Raw genomic sequence first — 21,445 nt, forward strand, 5'->3', positions numbered from 1 at the left:
TTAACAGAAAGTAAGAAGCAAAGATGATTATTAGAGTTAAAAAATCAGCATTTAGTGGGTAAGATGGATTGAAAGGGGCCATAATAGAGCCATAGAGAAGGGCTAAAAAACTGTAACAAATGTCTGATGCTGAGGCGATGAAGCGATGAAGGCCTAGTTTAGGAGATGGGAGGCCCATAAGTCATTGCGGTAGAGTCATTCAGACTCATGACCGCCCCGATGTTACACAGGAGAGCTACCCCATAGGGTTTTCAAGTCAAAATGGACTTGATGACAATGGGTTTTAACCTTTACAGATGCAGACTGCCAGGCCTTTCTTCCATGGTGCTGATGGGTGGGTTTGAACCACCTACCTTTAGGTTAGCACCTGATTGCAAACCACTTGGCCTACCCATGGACCTGTGGAAGGATCATGGAAGGCCACAAAGAGGGAGGAGTAAAAGGTAACTCCAAAAGCCCAGGAGTCTAGGAGAATAGGGATATGTCTAAGAGATAAAGTTAATACTGAATTATTCCTACAAGTGGGAGAAAATGATGATTTTAGTTTTAGCTGTCTTGACTTTGAGACTGAATCCCTTCCTTACTTTTAATGAGATAATCTCTTGCTGCTGCTTTTTTTTTTTTTTTTTTCCTACTGGAAGTCAATGTGGGTAATGCCAGCAAGGACTGGAAAACTGCCACTGTTGCCAAGAGCAGGGGCTCTGAAGTATATTCCTAGTTGCTGCTACCAGCTGCAGCTTATGAAAATAGAATGATCTTGCCCTGGAATTCAGAGAAGGCAGCATACAGGCATAGTTTCACAAGCATTGTACATTGAAGCACAGCTATTAAAGTTAACGGGGAAGTAACTTTTCCCACAACCCCATGCCCCTAAGAAATTGCTTAGGGAAATAAAATCAGTTTGGTGGCAGGATACAGAATAAACTAGACCAGTGGTTCTCAAATTTGAGTGTGCATCAGAATCATGTGGAAGGCTTGTTAAAACAGAGATTGCTGGGCCCCACTCCCAGAGGTTCTGATTCAGTAGGTCTGGGGCAGGGCCCAAGAATTTGCATTTCTCATAAGTCTCCATGTGAGGTAACTACTGGTGGTCTTAAAGCCACACTTTGAGAATCTCTGATATAGAGGAACTTGAAAAGAAAGAAAAAAAAATACATACATATGTTAGAAAATCTAGTTTAGCAACTCTTTGAATTTTAGCATTCCCAAACAAAAACCCGCTGCCATACAATTGATTCTGACTCACAGTGGCCCTATAGGACAGAGTAGAACTGCCCCATAGGGTTTCCAAGTCTATAATCTTTGTGGAAGCAGGCTCCCATGCCTTTCTTCTGCCAAAGAGCTGGTGGGTTCAAACCACCAATCTTTCTGTTAGCAGATGAGTGCTTTAACCACTGTGCCACCAGGGCTCCTCATAATTTTAGCATACAATATTAAAATTAACAAAGACTATCTCAGTTACTCATGAAAGACTATGGCTGGGGTACCAAACTTTGTATTAAGAATAACGGTGAGGGCATGATTTGGCAAAGCAGGCAGGTAGATGCTTATACTGTATTAAATAAAGAAAAATTGGAAGAGAGGAATTGGATAAGGGTAAGTCGGAAAAGAAAAGGAGCGCTGATGACACAGTAGTTAAGGGATCCGCTGCTAACAGAAGGGCTGGCAGTTCGAACCCACCAGCCACTCTGTAGTATAAAGATGTGGCAGTCTGTTTCTGTAAAGATTACAGCCTTGGAAACCCTATGGGGCACTTCTACTTCTGTCCTATAGGGTCACTGTGAGTCAGAATCGATGTAAAGGCAATGAGTTTTAAGTTGGAAAAGAAGAAAACACATAAAGAAGAGAAAAAAACAAACCAAACCAAACCCAGTGCCATCGAGTCGATTCCAACTCATAGCGACCCTATAGGACAGAAGAGAACTGCCCCATAGTTTCCAAGGAGCGCCTGGTGGATTTGAACTGCCGACCCTTTGGTTAGCAGCCATAGCACTTAACTACTATGCCACCATATTCAGAAGGGGGGAAAGAAGGTTAAAAAGCAGATGGGAAAGTAGAGAGAAAAAGGCTGATGAACCTCAGGCCTTTCTGATTTGAGGTATTGCTTTCTGTGTCATTAGGAAGATTAGAACTGACTTGGGTTATTATTTTTCAGAGTTGCAGCCAGGATTGTTCTAATGGTGATCTTACAGCTACTCCTGGTAGAAGCAAAGCCCCAAATGCTATGAAGTGGAAATCTGGCCACCTCTTAAAATATCTTATTCAGGAAAATGGGTGAGGGAACAGCACCGACTTCTTTCAATTTTAAGTATTTACCAAATAGAAATGAACGCATGGTATATTTTAAATTCCAGACCTTCCAGAAAAAATGTAAGAAGTGTCACTCATTATTGTTTTGTTTAGTGTTACATCCCAAGTAAACAAACCTCAGCCCCTTTACAAAAGACAAGCTGTTTAGAAAGCTATTATAATGTTAACACAATATCTCATGGAGTTCAATAATTCTCTAACGAAAATGTTTGCTTTTAAGGGAATTGTATCAGTTAGGATGTTTTTGGTTGCTAGTGACAGAAAGCCCACATCAAACTGGTTTCTGTATCAAAAGGGAAAGCACTGCCTTAAGTAACTAAAAAACCTTGAGCTAGTGCTGACCTCAGGCAGAGATCACTCCAGCAGCTCAATGATGTTACCATCAACTGCTGCTCTGCTGCTCTGCTCTACTGTATCAACTACATCCTAACACTGTCTGCTCTTATACTCTCAAAATAGTTGCTAACAGTTTCTGGGGCCAAGCCCTCCTTGTTCACACCCTGGAGGAAATGCTTATTTTGACCCAGAAGTCTCAGCTTGTTAATTGGCCTGGTGAAAACACATGCCAACACCTAAACCAATCACTATGGGAAGGGAGGGAGGGGGAAGGGACAGAATGTGCTGGCTGGTTTAGTGAGCAGCGCTCTACCCCTACCGCTGGGGGTAGAGCCAGCACTCCACATGGATCTCCAAATGGAAATCTGGGCTATTACAAAGGGAGAAGGGGGGATTAGGTAATTGGGAGATAACAACCAATGGGCACCCCGGATGCTCTGCTAAGCCAAAACTGAAACCATTCCTGAAGCCCACTTTTCAGACAAAGATTAGACAGGCCTACAAAACAAAAAATAACATACGTGAGGAGTGTGCTTCTTAGTTCAATAAAATATATGAAAGCAAATGGACAACTTCTGTACAAAAGCAGGATGAGAAGGCAGGAAAGGACAGGAACTGGATGAATGGACACAGGGAACCCCATGTAGAAAGGGGGAGCATGCTGTCACATTGTGGGGATCGCAACCAATGTCACAAAACAATATGTGTATACATTTTTTAATAAGAAATTAACTTGAGCTGTAAACTTTCCCCTAAAGCATGCACATGAGTGCACACACACACACACAAAAAAAACAGTGGGCACTATTGTGATATATTACAGCTTTAATTCTAGTTCTCTTTTCCTAGGAACTAAGAACAACTGGTAGAGTCCCTGAGTGGTGTGGATAGTTAAGTGCTTGACGACTAGCTGAAAGGTTAGCGGTTCAGATCCACCCAGAGGTACCTTGGAAAAAAGGCCTGGCGATCTGCTTTCAAAATGTCACAGCCTTGAAAACCCTATGGAGCAGTTCTAATCTGTACACATGGGGTTGCCATGACTAGGAATCCACTCAACAGCAACTAACAATAGCAGGAAGAAAAACTGAGACACCTCACTTAAGAGAAATGACTCAGTTTGATGAGGTGAGAAAGTCCATTAAAAAAAAGGGGGGGCGGGGGATAGGAAATATCCAGCCAAAAGCATCATTTCTTTCTCTCCATAGACAGAAATCTTGTCCAGGTATTCTCTGTACTATAGAGGGGCTAGAGATCTATTTTCTAAATAAAAGCAAAAGGGGGTCGTTTCTGAAATTTTTTGCTCAGAAATGAACTTGTTTGTTTAGATGCACTCTGGCGTTAAGTATGTTTTCAATCACTCTTGAACTGCTTCTTCTGTTCTTGACAGACTTAAATCTTTGCCTCATAACGAAGTGTCAAAATGAAATAGCCCGGAAAGTGATGGCTGCAATTTTCCCAATGGTTTCTGTGCTCCTTTGAGCAAGTCATGGCTCTTTGGGAAAGCATGGCAAAAATGAATAAAGGATTCTGTTAGCCTGTCTCAGAGTCTGGGAATTAACTATATCGACCCCTTACAACCTTATTCCTTGCCCCTTTTATATATTCTCCCCATGTGTATACTACAGTGAAAATGTTAGGAAACAATTATATAAGTAAATATAGTTCATCTGATTCTATTTAATAGGAATTGAGGGAAAGTCTTTGTTGAGGTAACAAATTCCTTAAAACAAATTGAATTTTCGACTTCTCACGAAATCCATGAAGATTTGATTTTGCTCACCCCTCAAAAGCAATCAGCTATTTCTAAGTATTAATGAGAGGAAGGCTTTTTATAACACTTCTCAAATACAGCAAGATTTGCAAAGATATTTTACTGAATAAGACACCAACTCTTAAGACTATATTACAGTAGTTCCCCCTTATCCAGTTTCACTTTTTGCCATTGCAGTTAACTGTGCGGTCCAAAAATATTAAATGGAAAATCCTAGAAATAAACAATTCATAAGTTTTAAATTGCGAGCCATTCTGAGTAGTGTGATGAAATCTCGCGCCACCTCACCCAGGGTGTCAATCATCCCTTTGTCCAGTGCATCCACACTCTATACACTACCCGCCGGTTAGTCACTTAGTAGTCTTCTTTCTCTGTTACCAGATTAACTGTCAAGATATCACAGTGCTTGTGTTCAAGTAACCCTTATTTCACTTAATAATGGCCCCAAAGGTCAAGAGTAGTGATGCTGGCAATTCAGATATGCCAAAGAGAAGTCCTAAAGTGCTTCCTTTAAGTGAAAAGATAAAAGTTCTTGACTTAATAAGAAAAAAAATTGTAGGTTGAGGTTGCTAAGATCTGCATTCACGTAACTTTTATTACAGTATGTTATGAACTGAATTGTGTCCCCCCGAAATGTGTGTCAATTTGGCTAGGCCATGATTTCCAATATTGTGTGATTATCTACCATTTTGTCATCTGATGTGATTTTCCTATGTGTTGTAAATCCTGCCTATGATGTTAAAGAGGCAGGATTAGAGGCAGTTACAATAGTGAGGCATGACTCGATCTATAAGATTAGGTTGCATCTTAAGTCAATACCTTTTGAGGTATAAGAGAAGGGAGCAGAGAGATTAGGGCGGAGGGGGGAGGGGGGAAAGGTCTCATATCACCAAGAAAGCAGTGCTGGGAGCAGAGTACATCCTTTGGACCTGCGGTTCCTGTGCTGAGAAGCTCCTAGACCAGGGGAAGATTGATGACAAGGATCTTCCCCCAGAACTGACAGAGACAGAAAGCCTTCCTGTAGAGCTGGCACCCTGAATTTGGACTTCTAGCCTACTAGACTGTGAGAGAATAAATTTCTCTTCATTAAAGCCATCCACTTATGGTATTTCTGTTATAGCAGCACTCGATGACTAAGACACAGTATATTGTTATATCTGTTCCATTTTATTACTGGTTATTGCTAATCTCGTACTGTGCTTAATTTATAAATTAAACTTTATCATAGGTATGTACGTATGGGGAAAAAAAACAGCATATACAGGGTTTGGTAATATTCATGGTTTCAGGCATCCACTGGCGATCTGGGAACATATCCCCTTACTGCATCTTTAAAATAGATATATAGAAACAACTGTACTTAGAGTTTCACAAATCCCAAATATATAGTTTACCCTGTATCGTTAATACATAGGTACATTATTACATTCCTACGAACACTTAATTTTTCTCCTCAATGTTTGATTCCATAGTATCTCTGGAGGTTGTCTTTGGAAGAAGATTTTCTGAAGGTAAAGCAAATTTTAAGTAATAAGAGAAAAGTTATGATAGAGACAGCATGATGAAAATAAGAATAGTACATGAAGCCCCAGAAGTAACAGGATACTTAATTTGTTAACTTCACTGAAGGCTGATACCTGAATGTGGACTCTTGCGTGAACTCTAGGCTCTCAATAAATGTTTGCTAAATAAATAGATGGATATCCATTACTGTCTGGAAGAAATAATAATATAAACAATGTAAAATTGGAGAAAATTTTTGTCAGTTTTCTTGGAAGTGGCCAAATGCCACTTTCGTCCCAAGTTTAACTCCTCTATTAAAGTCACCCTGTGTTTCTCCTGTAATTGTGCTTTCTTCTATGTTGTTCATTGATTATTCCCATCTAGTCCACGAAGGCTTTTCTATCCCCTTCCTCCAAACTCCTATGACAGTTATTACATATATGAGTCATCTAGCATTTCTCATATGCCATCTTGTGCTGTTAAGTAGCATTTTTTGTCATGTTGCTATGTCCCATCTCCCCAACTACATTATAAGGGATTCAGGAGTGTTATGCATCTATGAAGCTCCCCAGTGTTTCAAAAAGTGACTTGAGTTAGAATATGAGCTCTTTGAAGAAAGAAAAATGATCATCTGGTTTGTTTTCCAAGGTAACTCCAGTTTCTAGAAACCTTCCTGACACATATCATGCCCCCAATAAATATTTATTGCATGAAAAAATGGTCATATCAATATTAGGTGCTCAAGAAATGTTAGGTAGGATAATAAAAAATAAATAAATGAATGAACTAACTAATCTACCATCAATTGGACCTATGCTTTAAATTAATTTTCCAAAAGCTATGTGATTCTCAGTAGTTATTTGAGATAAGTCTATTACTTTGAGGCTTAGCACTGCCCTAAGATACATGACGGACCAGAAACAAAACACCCACTGCTGTTGAGTTGATTTGACTCATAGAGACCCTACAGGACAGAGTAGAACTGCCCCATAGGGTTTCCAAGGCTGTAAATCTTTATGGAAGCAGACTGCCACATCTTTCTCCTGAAGAGTGGCTGGTGGGATTGAACCACAGACCTCTTAGTTAGTAGTCGAGTGCTTTAACCACTGCACCACCAGGGTTCCTATGAGGATCCAGTCACCAAAAATAAAACTAGAAATCACAGTTCCTATTCCCCAGGCATCCACGCTTCATTTCCATTTCTCAACCACTGTAACTTTATTCTTATGACTCCGTCTTCTTAACCAAGGATGCCTTTTTCTAAGAGTGTTAACCTTGCCAAGTCAGGGCTATTGTTTTACACTGGAATTTAACCCATTTTAATTCATATAATGATAGAGCCAACCAGGCATCTTCTTGCAGGGATGAGAACCAGGGAAAATCAAGCTTATTGGGATAGTACATCCCTTGTGCTAAAATCATGAACTCTCAAAGAGTTTTTCTCACACTGGAAATCTCATCTTGTTCCTCCATTTAAATCTCATAGTCTAAAACAGAATTTCCACTGTAACGAAATGTTTTACTTTGCATGCTACTAGTGCTGAAGAAGTTTGGTGGTTCCTGCTACTTTCTCCTGTTTGTTTTTCTGTAAAGTCACCAGATGTCTCGAGATAAAGAATTCCTGGTAAGATTTTCCTTTCCATGTGTACCCAGGATCTTCCCTGCTATTTTCAGAGCTCCCACTATTATTAAGAGTAGGAACTACAGCTCTTCCATTCTGATCTTTAGTTGGCAGCCAGTGGCAACAAAGAGTACTTATTATTTAGTAAACTCAGCAAAACCTTCTGAGTTCACTTGTGAGAGGGACTCTCATACTGCCTCAGTGGCCTGAGCTCCAAGACCTAACAGCTGCAAGGACACAAGATTATGTGTTCATGGCAAATTTTGATCAGTGACATTACAGGCAACTTTCTTTGACTCACTGAATATTTGGTACATGAGAAAATATATTGGCTCCTGGTATATAAACTAAGAATGGGTATGATTTTCTGGAGATTATATTAAGGGTTTATGGGATTAAATTTCTAGGGGAAAGATCTATCTTGGTATATAGTGTCCTAATGAAGTCACTCATGTTTGTTTCTGTCTGTCTTTAAAAACAAAACATTTTATGGGTTGGCTGTTTAAAATAAGAAAAAATGAGAATTAAGGGCTTTTTACAACAGACACTTAATAGAAAACTACACTTAATGAGCAAGGAACAGCTGGTGGATTTGAACTGCCAACCTTTTTTTGGCTCATAGCCGTAGCACGCCGTGGCTCTTAACCACTACACCACCAGGGCCCAAAAAACAAGAGAAAACTAGAATTAAGGGCTTTTTAAAACAGAAACTTCATAGAAAACTATACTTAATAAGTTTTTTATTGTCATATTTATTCAATAGATATGGTTTTATGATATATATTTTGTCACACCTCAAAGGAAAACGTAACATGTTATGCCCAAAATAACTCATGTGCCTGATTTTCCTATTTCCACCATCTCTTTCAGCCACTGAGATTCAAAGCTACAGTTTACCTCAAATTCTTCTCCACTGATCCCCACTTATTTTCCAAATCTGGTAGGTTCTACTACTCCATGTATCTCACATGGAATATTATCACGACCACATAACGTCAGTCATGTCCTACCCTAATCCATTCTACCCACCCTGATTACTCTGCTATCATCCCCTACCCAAAACCTTTGAATGCTTCATTAGTGCCTAGTGAGCTGAGTACAAACTCCTAAACCAAGCATTAAGGGGCCTTTCCAATTTGGCCAATGTACCTTTTCAGCCTTATTTCCCACCACTCCTCTACCTGTAATCTGGTCCCGATAATGGTTAAGACCATAAACACAACCTACATGGCCCTGTGTTTAATGACCCTTCGCTCATTTTGTTTTCTCAGTTTGGAAAATCGTCCAGCCCTTCAACAGCCACTTTTCCCAGAAAATGTTCTAAGGCCACCTTGACTAGAGGTACCTCTCTGTTGAATCTCCCCAGTGTGGCACTTGGGTGTCTCTCACCCTGCATTCTTTGCATTTACTTGTGAATCTGGTGTCCTCCTTGCCTTCACCAAAATGTCATCTGTTGAGGGCTGAGAACATGTCTTACTCATGTATGGAGCCTTTGCATATAGTAAGAGCTCAGTAAATTTTTAAAATATTCGGCCTCTGTATAAATAAGATACTATTGATTGAGTTGAAGTATCAAGTTGTTGTTGTTATTAGGTGCCGTCAAGTCGGTTCCTACTTATAGTGACCCTATGTACAACAGAACAAAACACTGCCCGGTCCTGCACTATCCTCACAATCGTTGCTATGTTTGAGCCCACTGTTGCAGCCACAGTGTCAATTCATCTCCCTGAGGGTCTTCCTCTTTTTTGCTAACCCTCTACTCTACCAATCACGATGTCCTTCTTCAGGGACTGGTCTCTCCTGATAACACGTCCGAAGTACATGAGATGAAGTCTCGCCATCCTTGTTTCTAAGGAAAATTCTGGCTGTACTTCTTCCAGGACAGATTTGTCTTGGAAGTGGTTCCTCTTTTTTGTACCCCTTACTGTGAATCTCACAGCCCCTCTTAGAAACAATAAAAAACCTTAGAAACAATAGTCATCAGTTAATCCTTAACCATTGGCCCATACTACATGCGTCATTGCAAAGCATTTCAGTCCTTGATTTAAAATACTTCTAGCTCGCTTTCAATGAGAGTTATAATAAACTCTTTAGTTGCTATGTAAAATACATGGCAAAGGAATTGGAAAAAGTAACGGTTTCTATTGCTTTTAGAACTGTTTTAAGAACTGTTTCTCTAAAGTGAAAGTAATATAGAGGAGGATGAACTTTGTTGTTACTGTTTGTTACGCTAATACCCCTACAGTATCTGACATTCAATTACAAAGCACAATTTTGGTGTTTTTTTGATGGGTGTATCAGCATGTTTTCAGCTCTAAACAATGGAATGCCCAACCCAAACCACCTAAAAAAATAAGGACATTTATTATCTAACACAGCAAGAAGTAGATGAACATTTCAAGACTAATGAATTCAGTGATTCAAATATATGGACCTGGTTTTTCCATTTTTAAGGTCCACAGACTCTGCATCATCCTAAGACTTGTTCCTCTGGGACTCATTGCTAATAACAGCTGGGGTTACACGCTTTTGTGTTTACACCCAATGGGAAAGGATGATAGAGACTTGTCTCCTAACTGTGGGAGAAAAGTCTCTCCCAGTTTAGGTAACTGTCTACCCCCCAAAACAAACAAAACCCATTGCCATTTAGTGGATTCTGACTCATAGCAACCCCATAGGACAGAGCAGAATTGCACTACAGGGTTTCCAAGGAGCAGCTGATGGATTTAAACTGCCAACCTTTTGGTTAGCAGCCAAGCTCTTACCACCGCATCACCAGGGCTCCAACTGCCTACCCCAGGACAAAGAATTGTCTCCAGGGAAATACTAGACATCAATTTGCTTAGGCTTAGGTTTCTGGAATAATTTTAAAAAAGGGGGATAGAATTCCTATGGTTGGCTTAGACTAATTAGGAGCAACCTGGGAGGAGAGGTATGAATCACTAGCAACATATTGGCATAAAACAAGGGAGGGCTAGAATGGATGCTGTAGAGTAAGTCATAATTGCAAATATGAATTTTCATTACTGTTCAAACACTGAGAGCAACTGATATCTTCAAGCAAGAAACACCAAATATTCAGATATAAGATTTTAAAAGGATGTATACATTCATTGAGTAAGATTTTATTACAAATAATAGTACCAACATTTCCCCAACAGAATTATCACCAGCAAAGAAACGGGACATATTTAATACAGACTGTAAGTTCTATGAAGTCAGGGACCATGTCTGTCTTCGTCAGTGCCCTATCCCTGATGCTTAGTACAGGAACTGGCACAGGCCAGATGTTCAAAAACATTTGCTACTTGGATAAATAAACCTAAAATAACTTTCAGTAAATGATGGACACATGCAGTAGAACAGGGCATCACACGAAAAAGAAACTTAACTATACAAGGTACCAAAGGAAAACATTTTACAAAAAACAAACTAAAGATGTTCTATAACCCCAGCCACCATCCTTGATAATGCTGTATTTAAAGAAATATTATACTTCAAATTTTATTTATTATTATTATTACTTTTTTATTTTAAGGAGCCCTGATAGCACAACAGTTAAGCGCTCAGCTGCCAACCAAAAAGGTTGGCAGTTCGAACCTACCCAGAGGCTCTGTAAGAAAAACACGGCGATCTGCTCCTGTAAAGACTACAGCCTAGAAAAGCCTATGGGGCAGTTCTACTCTGTTCCATGCGGTTGCTATGAGTTGAAACTCACTTGATGATGCCTAACAACCATAACAATTTTTATTTTAAAAAAGGTAGAACTCTAAACCACTTTTAATTTTCCTTATATGAAAGCTGAGCATTTGAACTATAAGCCCTGTTTTTATCTGGCAGCTGCAAGTATAATATTTTTCTCTCACAAGGTCTATCAGGAGCCACTTTAGACATTCCCACAAAGACATCACATAGTATGACTGACCAATTAAACAAAATGTGGTCTCCTAGATACCCCTGTAGTTTGATAATAAAGAAAAGGGAGATTAAGCCAAAGCCTCCCCCTCTGAACCATCATCTTTCTACAGACTCTCTGGATAAATGTGGCCCAGCTGTCTTACTGACCTTCCAGGACACTGGTACTTCCCACTTCCAAATGCCATGAAGCTGTCCAAGAAAGCATGCTTCTCTAAATTTGCCTTTTTCCAACGTTCCTGTGGGAAGAAAAGCATTTTTTTTTTTTTTTTCCAAATCAGCCTTATATAAATAAGCTTAACTTTATTTCTCTAGGCTAAAAATTACCTTGTACAGCTAATCCTTGCATATAAAGTTGCAGGGCTATTGGTAGTTTGTTCCCCCCCGCCCCCACCAACCTGTTATTAATATCAGACACAATTGTGTTTTTGGAACGCACACTTATAAATAAAAGCCTTAAAAAGAATTCTGTTAAGTGGCAAACGTAAATGATAATGTAAATCAACCACAGACTTGACCTCTGAAGTGTAAGACTATTTATAAGAAGGTCTCAGGCTCCATCATAAAACTGCCCTGGGTAATAAGTTTCGTAATAAGACACTGACAGGCCTGCATGTTGGAGAAAGCCTGGGATGCAGTGTGAATACACATGGATGCCATTTCTGACAATTTTACCTGAAGGCAGAGAACAGGCTAATTGACCTCTTAGGATTCTGTTCAGCCCTGTAACTCCACAGTTCTAAGAAATACCAGAACACAATTTTAATTTGCTTTATTTTTTGTATTCCTTGGAAACCAATAATAGAAGCATTGCCTGAAGAACAGGAAACAAGTCTTCCATCAGAACTAGGCGTATATAACATGCCTTCCTAGTGCAGGTAACTTTTTAAAATTGGGGAAACCAATTCCACAAAGTTTTCTATATTAGTAGTCTAATTTGCACTTTGTAATCAACTTGGTTCTTAGTTACCAAAGAAATATTGTTGCTTAATGATACAGTCCTAGTCAATTTATCAATTCATACTCTGCATAAAAAGACATTAAAATCAAAGGACAACGTATACTGAAAGAGACAACTTACAGGTTTGAATGACTCAGGTTCAGGAAAATACTTTGGATTTCTATGTAGCCAAAATGGAGACAACATTAACAAGTCACCAGAAGGAACAGTGTAATTCTAAGAGAGAAAATAGGTTCCAAATCATTTTTTTTAAATCTGATTTAAAGAGAGTTTGACTCATTAAAAATAATGTTACACCTATATTGTGGCAAAGACATATACATTTTATAACTGATGGTGAGACAATCCAACTCTTTCCTGGATGGGTCATTTCTCCTTTTCCGTTTAGCCAATCATTGCTTTCTACTTCTGATTATCAGTCATGTATGCATACATGCTTGGTTAAACCCATTTCCATCGGGTCAATTTCGACTATAGGACAGAGTAGAACTGCGCCCAAAGGGCTTCCAGGGCTGTAATTCTTACAGAAGCAGACTGCCACATCTTTCTCCTGTGAAGTGGCTGGTGGGTTCCAACTGCTAACTTTATGTATTTGATTATACAGGGTGAAAATATATTTGGTTACACAGGGTGAAAATATCAGGTAAACTTCTAAACTTCAGAATCAAATATGTTGTTGTTGGGTGCTGTTGAGTCGATTTCGACTCATACTGACCCCATGTGGCAGAACAGAACTACTAGATAGGGTTTTCTAGGCTGTAATCTTTATAGGGAAACCCTGCCGGTGTAGTGGTTAAGCGCTATGGCTGCTAACCAAAAAGTAGGCAGTTCAAATCTGCCAGGCGCTCCTTGGAATCTCTACGGGGCAGTTCTACTCTGTCCTATAGGGTCGCTGTGAGTCGGAATCGACTGGAAGGCAGTGGGTTTTTTTTTTTTTTTTAATCTTTATGGGAAAACCCTGGTGGCGTAGTGGTTAAGTGCTACGGCTGCTAACCAAAAGGTCGGCAGTTTGAACCCACCAGGCACTCCTTGGAAACTCTATGGGGCAGTTCTACTGTGTCCTATAGGGTCGCTATGTGTCAGAATCGGCTCGGTGGCACTGGGTTTTTATGGAATCTTTACGGGAGCGAATCACCAGATCTTTCTTCAGTGTAGCAACTGCGTAGGGTTTAACTGCCAACCTGTTAGCAGCTGAGCGCTTAACTGTTGTGCCACTAGGGTTCCTGATAATCTAGTATAAACCCACTCTAATATAGCTTTTGATATGCAATACTGGGCTTTGCAGCAAGTGCCCCGGTGATGAAAACCACAGTGGATCCCAGACTGGGGAACACTTAACATTACAATATAAATATTTTTTCTTTTTACTGTATGACCATTATGAATAATTTTCCCTCCGATCATGGTTTACTGTTCATTGAGTAGATGAAACCATTATTAATTTAATCACTTCCATGTTTTTTCTGTAATAAATAATGCCATCATCAGTATCTTCTTCCATAAAGCATATTTCATGCAAATTTTTAATATACTCATTCATAAGGCAATGGGCATGTATATTTTTAAAGCTCTTAATACATGTTATTCAACTATATGCTCAAATTTATGGCAAAATATGTTTCTAACTGCAACATATAAGAATGTCAGTTTCATTGCCCTCTTTCTCCGAATCTGACATTTTTAATAGGCTCTTTTTGGTTGCTAGCTAAATCTTTATGACTTCGCTGAACATGTTCTGTGTCAACAAGTTCTCTTCTCCTATCAACTTCTTTGCTCATGTCCTGTCCCCATTAATCTATGTGATATTACTGCTTCACTTATTTATCTGTATGAGTTCTTTAAATATAAAATTATTTACTCATGTGTCTTAATTACATAGATTTTTTTCCTTAATTTCTGGTTTAAATTTAATTTGAGTTATACTTCTAAAATAACATATGCTAAATCTTGATATGATGTAGTCAAATATTCTCATCTTCCTGTGATTTTGTTAATTAATTAATAACATAGCCAGTCCTTTTCTCTCTATAGCAGCAGTTCTCACTAAAAAGTCTCCCTAAGACTTTTTCAGAGAGTCCACAAGTCAAAATCATTCCTGGGCAAAAGATCCATTCAAAGTATAATAAAATAAACCAATGGGTTTTAATAAAACTAAGTACAAAATATTCTTTAGATTTCACATCGTAACAAATCTTTAAGAAATTACCACTTGTTAAGTTTTAGTGTAGTATAAAAGAATATCCAGAAATATTTGAAAAGGCTATTAAAATACTCCTCCCTTTTCCACTTATATGTCTATGTGAAGCTGAATTTTCTTCATATCCTCCAACCAAAACATATTACAACAGATTGATTGCAAACACATACATAAGAATCCAGACATCTTCTGTTAAGAAAGTCATTAAATAGATTTGAAAGAATTTAAAATAATGCTATTCTGCATTGATTTTGTTTGAAAAATAGTTATCTTCAGAAAATGATATTATGTTAATAATATATAGTAAGTTTCCTGTTAGTTTTGAATGAATTAAATAAATATTTAAAAATTTTTAAATTTAACTTCTGATACTGTAAATATTGATAGATGTAACAAACATAGACTAAAGCCCTGTGTGGTCCTCAATAATTGTGAAGAGTCGAAGGGATGTTGGAACCAAAACATTTGAGAACCACTATTCTAGAGGTTTAAAAAATACCCACTTTTAATCAGTCATTCCAAAGCATATATTAATCTCTTCCCTCTTTATTGATTCAAAATGATTCATTTATTTTTTTATTAAATTGTCACATACAAAGGGGTTTGTTTCTTTGCTACTTAACCAGTCTGTTCTGTTGACCTGAATGTCTGGCCTGACACAAGTATCGTACTGTTTTAACTGTTGTAGTTTTATAACACGATTTAATACCTTTGAGAAGATAATTAATATTCCCTCATTATTGTTCTTTTTCAACATTTCTTTGTAATTTTTTTCTGGGTATTCTTGCAGATGAACTTGATACCAAATTCCTGTTCAGACTGCATGAGGAAAGGGCAGTGGGAGAATATTTCTAGCATTCACTGTAAGAAACCTTGATCAATTGTCCAATGGGAGGGAGAATATGGGCCTCTGTCACTATTTGACATAGATAACTATGTAAAATGTTTTTTATAATCCAATTTCCTGGGAACATATATATAAACTTTAGCAAAGACATTCTACCTGTGTTAAAAAATATATCAAGCTTAAAAGAACCAAATTATTATGACAAACCCGACAAAGGTCTAATCTCTAAAATCTACAGGAAAATCCAACACCTCTACAACAAAAAGACAAAAAATCCAATTAAAAATGGGCAAAGGAAAGTGAACAGACACTTCACAAAAGAAGACATTCAAGTGGCTAATAGACACCTGAGGAAATGCTAGTGATCACTAGCTATTTCCCACCCACTGCAATCAAAACCACAATGAGATACCATCTTACCCCCCGCATTACTGGCATGAATCAAAAAAACAGAAAACAACAAATGCTGGAGAGGCTGCAGGGAGATTGGAACTCTTATTCACTGCTGGTGGGAATACAAAATTGTACAACCATTTTGGAAAACAATATGGAGTTTCCTTAAAAAGCTAGAAAGAGAAATACCATATGATCCAGCAACTCCACTTCTAGGAATATATTCTTGAGAAATAAGAGCTGTCACACGAATAGACATATGCACACCCATGTTCATTGCGGCATTCCTCAAAATAGCAAAAAGATGGAAACAACCTAGATGTCCATCAATAGATGAATGGATAAACAATCTATGGTACATACACACAATGGAATACTACACAATACGATAAGGAACAATGATCAATCTGTGAAGCATCTCACAACATGAATGAATCTGGAGGGCATTACGCTGAGTAAAATAAGTCAATCATGTAAGGACAAATATTGTATGAAACCACTGGTATAAAAACTCATGAAAAGGTTTACACACAAAAAGAAACAGTCTTTGATCACTGCAAGGGAGGGGAGGGGTAGAAGGGAAAAACACTAAATAGACAATAGATAAGCAGTAACTTTGGTGAAGGGTAAGACAGTACACAATACTGGGGAAGCCAACACAACTTGGTGAGGGCAAGGTCATGAAAGCTCCATAGACACATCCAAATTCCCTGAGGGACCAAATTAATGGGCTGAGGGCTGTGGAGACCAGAGACTCAGGAAACATCTAGCTCAACTGGCATAATATAGTTTATAAACAAAGTGTTCTACATTCTACTTTGCTGAGTAGTGTCTGGAATCTTAAAAGCTTGTGAGTGGCTAAGATACGCCACTGGTCTCACCCCATCTGGAACAATGGAGAATGAAGAAAACCAAAGACACAAGGGAAAGATTAATCCAAAGGACTAATGGACCACAACTACCACAGCCTCTACCAGACTAAGGCCAGCACAACTATGTGGTACCCAGCTACCACCACCGACTGCTCTGACAAGGATTACAATTAAGGGTCCCAGACAGAGCTGGAGAAAAATACAGAACAAATTTATAACTCAGAAGAAAACAGGCAAGACTTATTGATCTTGGACCACGTTTACCATGGCCTCCACCAGACTGGGTCCAGTAAAACTAGATGGTGCCCAGCTACTACCACTGACTGCTCTGACAGGGATCACAACAGAGGGTCCTGGACAGAGCTGGAGAAAAATGTAGAACAAAATTCTAATTCAAAAAGAAAGACCACACTTGCTGGCCTGACAGAGGCTGGAGAAACCCTGAGAGTATGGCCCCCAGACACGCTTTCAGCTCAGTAATGGGGCTACTCCTGAGGTTCACCCTTCAGCCAAAGATTGAACAGGCCCATGGAACAAAACAAGACTAAAGGGATGCACCAGCCCTAGGGTGGGGACAGGAAGGTAAGAGGGAACAGGAATGCTGGTAATAAGGAAGCCAGGGTTGAGAAGGGACAGTGTTCACATGTCATGGAGTTGTTAATCAATGTCATACAACGTGTATACTAACTGTTTGATGAGAAACTAGTTTGTTCTATAAACCTTCATCTAAAGCTTATTTAAAAAAAAAAAGACTTACTGATCTGACAGAGACTGGAGAAACCTCAACAGTATGGCCCTCGGACACTCTCTTAGCTCAGTAATGAAATCACTCCTGAGATTCACCCTTCAGCCAAAGATTAGACAGGCCCATAAAACAATACAAGACTAAATATGCACATCAGCCCAGGGGCAAGGACGCAAAGGAAGGAGGGGACAGGAAAGCTGGTATTGGGGAACCTAACGTTGAGAAGGGGAGAATGTTGACATGTCACAGGGCTGGCAACCGATAGTTTTATTGATATAGAAAACTATTCATGAACTATTATTGAATAAAATCAAAGCAGGTTATGAAACAATTAGCATGGTAAGATCTCAACTGAATTCCTAAAAAATGCATATACTAGAGGAAAAACAAATCTGAAATCATAATACCAAAATGTTCACAGCTATCTCTGACTTGTGAAATTTTAAGCAACTTTTTTCCTTTTTACTTCTTTTTATGGCCTCCCTTTTTTCCCTCATTACCATGATTTACCTATTTAATAAGAAAGTAAGGCCGTGCAAGGTATCATTTTTAAGGTTAAAGTCTCAGCTTTGCAGATAGGACTTTATAGTGATTAGTTTTGGTTTCTTAAGAGGAAAGGCTATGTTCATTTTATTTAGAAAAAGTAAATGCAGGAAACACTGAAACTTTCACAAATATTAAAAAAGACAGTGTGAAAAATAATAAAAGGAAATGCTGGGGCATTCTCAGAAGAGAGTAGTCTTAGCACATGTTCGGGGCCACTCTACCACTGAGAAAACCACGGCCAGTTTGGAAGGAGCATAGATATACCTGAGGCTCACGTCCTCTAGGAAGAAAATCTGGTGTGAGGAAGCAGAGGGAAGAGACTATTCATTTTTTCTTATAATACCTTGAATTGTTTTGTGTATCTATTATCTTTAATTAAAAAAAATTTTTTTATAGGGAATTCACAGCTGAGTTTAGCAAGGTTGCAGATACGAAGTCAACACATAAAAATCAACTGTATTTCTATAAACAAGCAATGTACAATTGGAAACCAAAACCTTAAAAATATTATTTATGAGAGCTGCAAAATAAATGATATATTTTAGTTTAAACCTAACAAAATACATATGAGGTCTGTATGCTAAAAACAACAAAGATATCCACAAAAAAAAAAAAAAATTAGCCTGTAATTTAGCTAATTATCTACTAACCAGCATGTAACTGAGGTTTAATAAATGTTCAGTAAGAATTACAGTAGCACTCAGGGTAATAAGCCCATTGCTCTACTTAATTGTACCAAGCTGTTTGGCTAATTCCTCTGAAGCCATATTCTTTTTATACTTATAGCTTAACATAATTAATAACTTAATTGCTTAAAATAAAAAACTACCAAAATACCACTAAAACTAAATGCCATAATTTATGTAAAATTAGTTAAACAACCTATGTCTCCTTTGGATTTGGCAAGTTACAACTGTGATAAGCTAGATTTTTGTCTCTTGTCTTCTATCACTGCAAAATTTTCTTGGTTTGATTTCAAGTACTCCGAATCTGTATATAATAAAGTGAATGAGAGTGCAATCTATCTCAATAACGTAGGCCCTAAGTCAAGTCTTTCTTTAAAAAAAAAAGCCTTTTTTCTGACTGATTGAGTCACCAAATATTGACCTGAAAGTCTACTTTGGGCACATGCTTTCCATGGCACACTTCAGACTTTTCTCCTACTTTGCTCATAGAAAACACCTCTCTTTCTCACTCAGCTGTGGACTGCCAGTATTAGTTGAGATTATCCATGGCATTTCTGCTACCCGTTCCCATATCTGTGATCTGTGGCCTGGAATTGCCTTGCAGTTATCCACATATCTTCTATTAAGAACTTTCTTTACCCTTTGAATTCCTCAGCCTGTTGCTGCTCAGGGATACTTGTTGATTGTTCTGTGAAGAAGAGACTAAGCAATCCACCTTCTTGATTTAAATAAGATTATACTAATTTGGAAACCCTGGTGGCATAGCGGTTAAGTGCTACGGCTACTAACCAAAAGGTCAGCAGTTTGAATCTGCCAGGCGCTCCTTGGAAACTCTATGGGGCAGTTCTACTCCGCCCTGTAGGGTCGCTATGAGTCAGAATCGACTCAACGGAAGCAGGTTTAATCCTGATACAGAATCCTATGAGCAAAATGGTTATCAAAGGGTTACATTTTAACCCAAATGCCTGTTAGCATATTAAAGAAATGTTAATATGTTACACAACTCTTATTACTAACCTCTCCAGGGTCACTTAGTGCTTAATGGAACAAGAAGCTTTGTCTCATAATGTGTGGGCAAAACATGTACTTTTTTTATTTCTAGAAGGCTGGTTATTTTTAAACTAGAAGGCTGGTTATTTTTAAACTAAACCATAACTCACCAAAATTTTGACTGGCTTCACCACCTTTCTAGCAATGACACCAGGGGCTCTTAAACGAATGGTTTCCAAAACACACCACTTAATTAGAAGGAGTTTCTTCAAGTCATCCTCGGACACTTTAATCTTATCTTTTCCTATAAAAAGAGAATTTTAAAAAACGGGTTAAGAGGCCAGAAAGTGATTATCAAATAAGTTTATTGTTATGGATTGAATTGCGTCCCCCCAAAAAATATGTGTTGTAACTCCTAACCTCTATGCCTGTGGTTAGGGGCCCTGGTGGTGTAATGGTTAACCGTTCGGCTGCTAACCAAACGGTTGGCAGTTGGAATCCACCAGCCACTCCTTGGAAACTCTATGGAGCAGTGCTACTCTGTCCTATGGGGTTGCTGTAGGTTGGAATCAACTCAATGGCAACAGGATGCCTGTGGCTATAATACCATTTGGGAATAGATTATCTTTGTTATGTTAATCAGGAAGGTTTAGTATAGGGTGTGTCTTGAGTCAGGCTCTTTTGAGATATAACAGAGATTAAACAAGCAGAGACAGGGTAACAGAGATGCCAAGACACATGGAGATCTCCAAGGAATCAGGAAGCAGAAGCTAAAGAGACAACAGCCTTCCTCCAGAGCTGACAGAGAGAGAGCTTTCTCCTAGAGCCAGTGCTCTGAATTTGGGCTTCTAGCATCCTCACCAGTGAGAAAATAAATTTCTGTTTGTTAAAGCTATCCACTTGTGGTATTTCTGTTAAGGCAGCACTAGATAACTAAGACACTTATCAGCTTAGGTTACATATTGATTCTGACAGCAAACAGAGTATTAGTGTTAATATTTGCACACCAAATTAAGTCATTTCTTGTTTCTTTATCACTTTCCTGACGGGATGATAAAATTTCTGGTACAGATAATGAAACCAGTGTTGATTACTACAACCTGGTGGATCGGTATCCAACTTTGGTTCTCATAGTTCTGTGGTTATCAAATGACTAAGACAGTCCCTGTCAGAACGGTATTCAATTTTCACTCATCTCATTCTTTCATGTTCAAATTCTCACTCCTCCTAGGGATAAAGCAGTAAGAAATTACCATCAAACACAAAGAGAAAAAGAGATGTGAAATCATCTGGCTGTTTTTATTATTCTGCTACCTTTCCACTGCTGACCCTTTAATTTCATTATTGTTTTTTAATCATTTGTTTAAGAAAGTAAAAAAAAAAAAAAAAGACTATACAAGAAAATTAGCAGAACTGAAAGAAAGATTCAACAGAGTAGCAGGATACAAGATAAACATACAAAAATCAGTTGGATTCTTATACACCAATAAAGAGAACTATGAAAAGGAAATCAGGAAAACAATACCATTTATAATATCCCCTAAAAAAATAAAATGCTTAGGCATAAAACTAACCAGGGACATTAAAGACCTATATAAAGAAAACTACAAAAAATACCACTGCAAGATACCAAAAGAGACCTACATAAATGGAAGAACATACCATGCTCATGGATAGGTAGACTCAATAAATGAAAATGTCAATTCTACCCAAAGCAATCTACAAATACAATGCAATCCCGATCCAAATACC

General features: G+C 38.3%; 1 protein-coding gene across 6 annotated transcripts in view; it reads right to left on the bottom strand.

Moving 5' to 3' along the window:
• LOC100658257 (24-hydroxycholesterol 7-alpha-hydroxylase) overlaps positions 1-21,445 on the bottom strand; it is a 104,656-nt gene that overhangs the window by 18,695 nt on the left and 64,516 nt on the right. For 4 of the 6 annotated variants that reach the window (XR_010322282.1, XM_023545236.2, XM_010587289.3 and 1 more), the window contains exons 8-10: positions 19,864-19,997; positions 12,538-12,633; positions 11,607-11,695 (exon numbers count right to left, since the gene is read on the bottom strand). Coding sequence is in view for 4 of the 6 variants with exons in the window: in XM_023545236.2 (XP_023401004.1) it covers positions 11,607-11,695; positions 12,538-12,633; positions 19,864-19,997 (319 nt within the window). In the remaining 2 variants the exon portion in view is untranslated. Of the gene's footprint in view, positions 1-11,606; positions 11,696-12,131; positions 12,196-12,537; positions 12,634-19,863; positions 19,998-21,445 lie in introns of all 6 variants that reach the window. The other 2 variants (XR_010322281.1, XM_023545222.2) reach the window with 1 other exon arrangement.

Source organism: Loxodonta africana, chromosome 1 (genome assembly GCF_030014295.1).
Source record: "Loxodonta africana isolate mLoxAfr1 chromosome 1, mLoxAfr1.hap2, whole genome shotgun sequence".
NCBI lineage: Eukaryota > Metazoa > Chordata > Mammalia > Proboscidea > Elephantidae > Loxodonta > Loxodonta africana.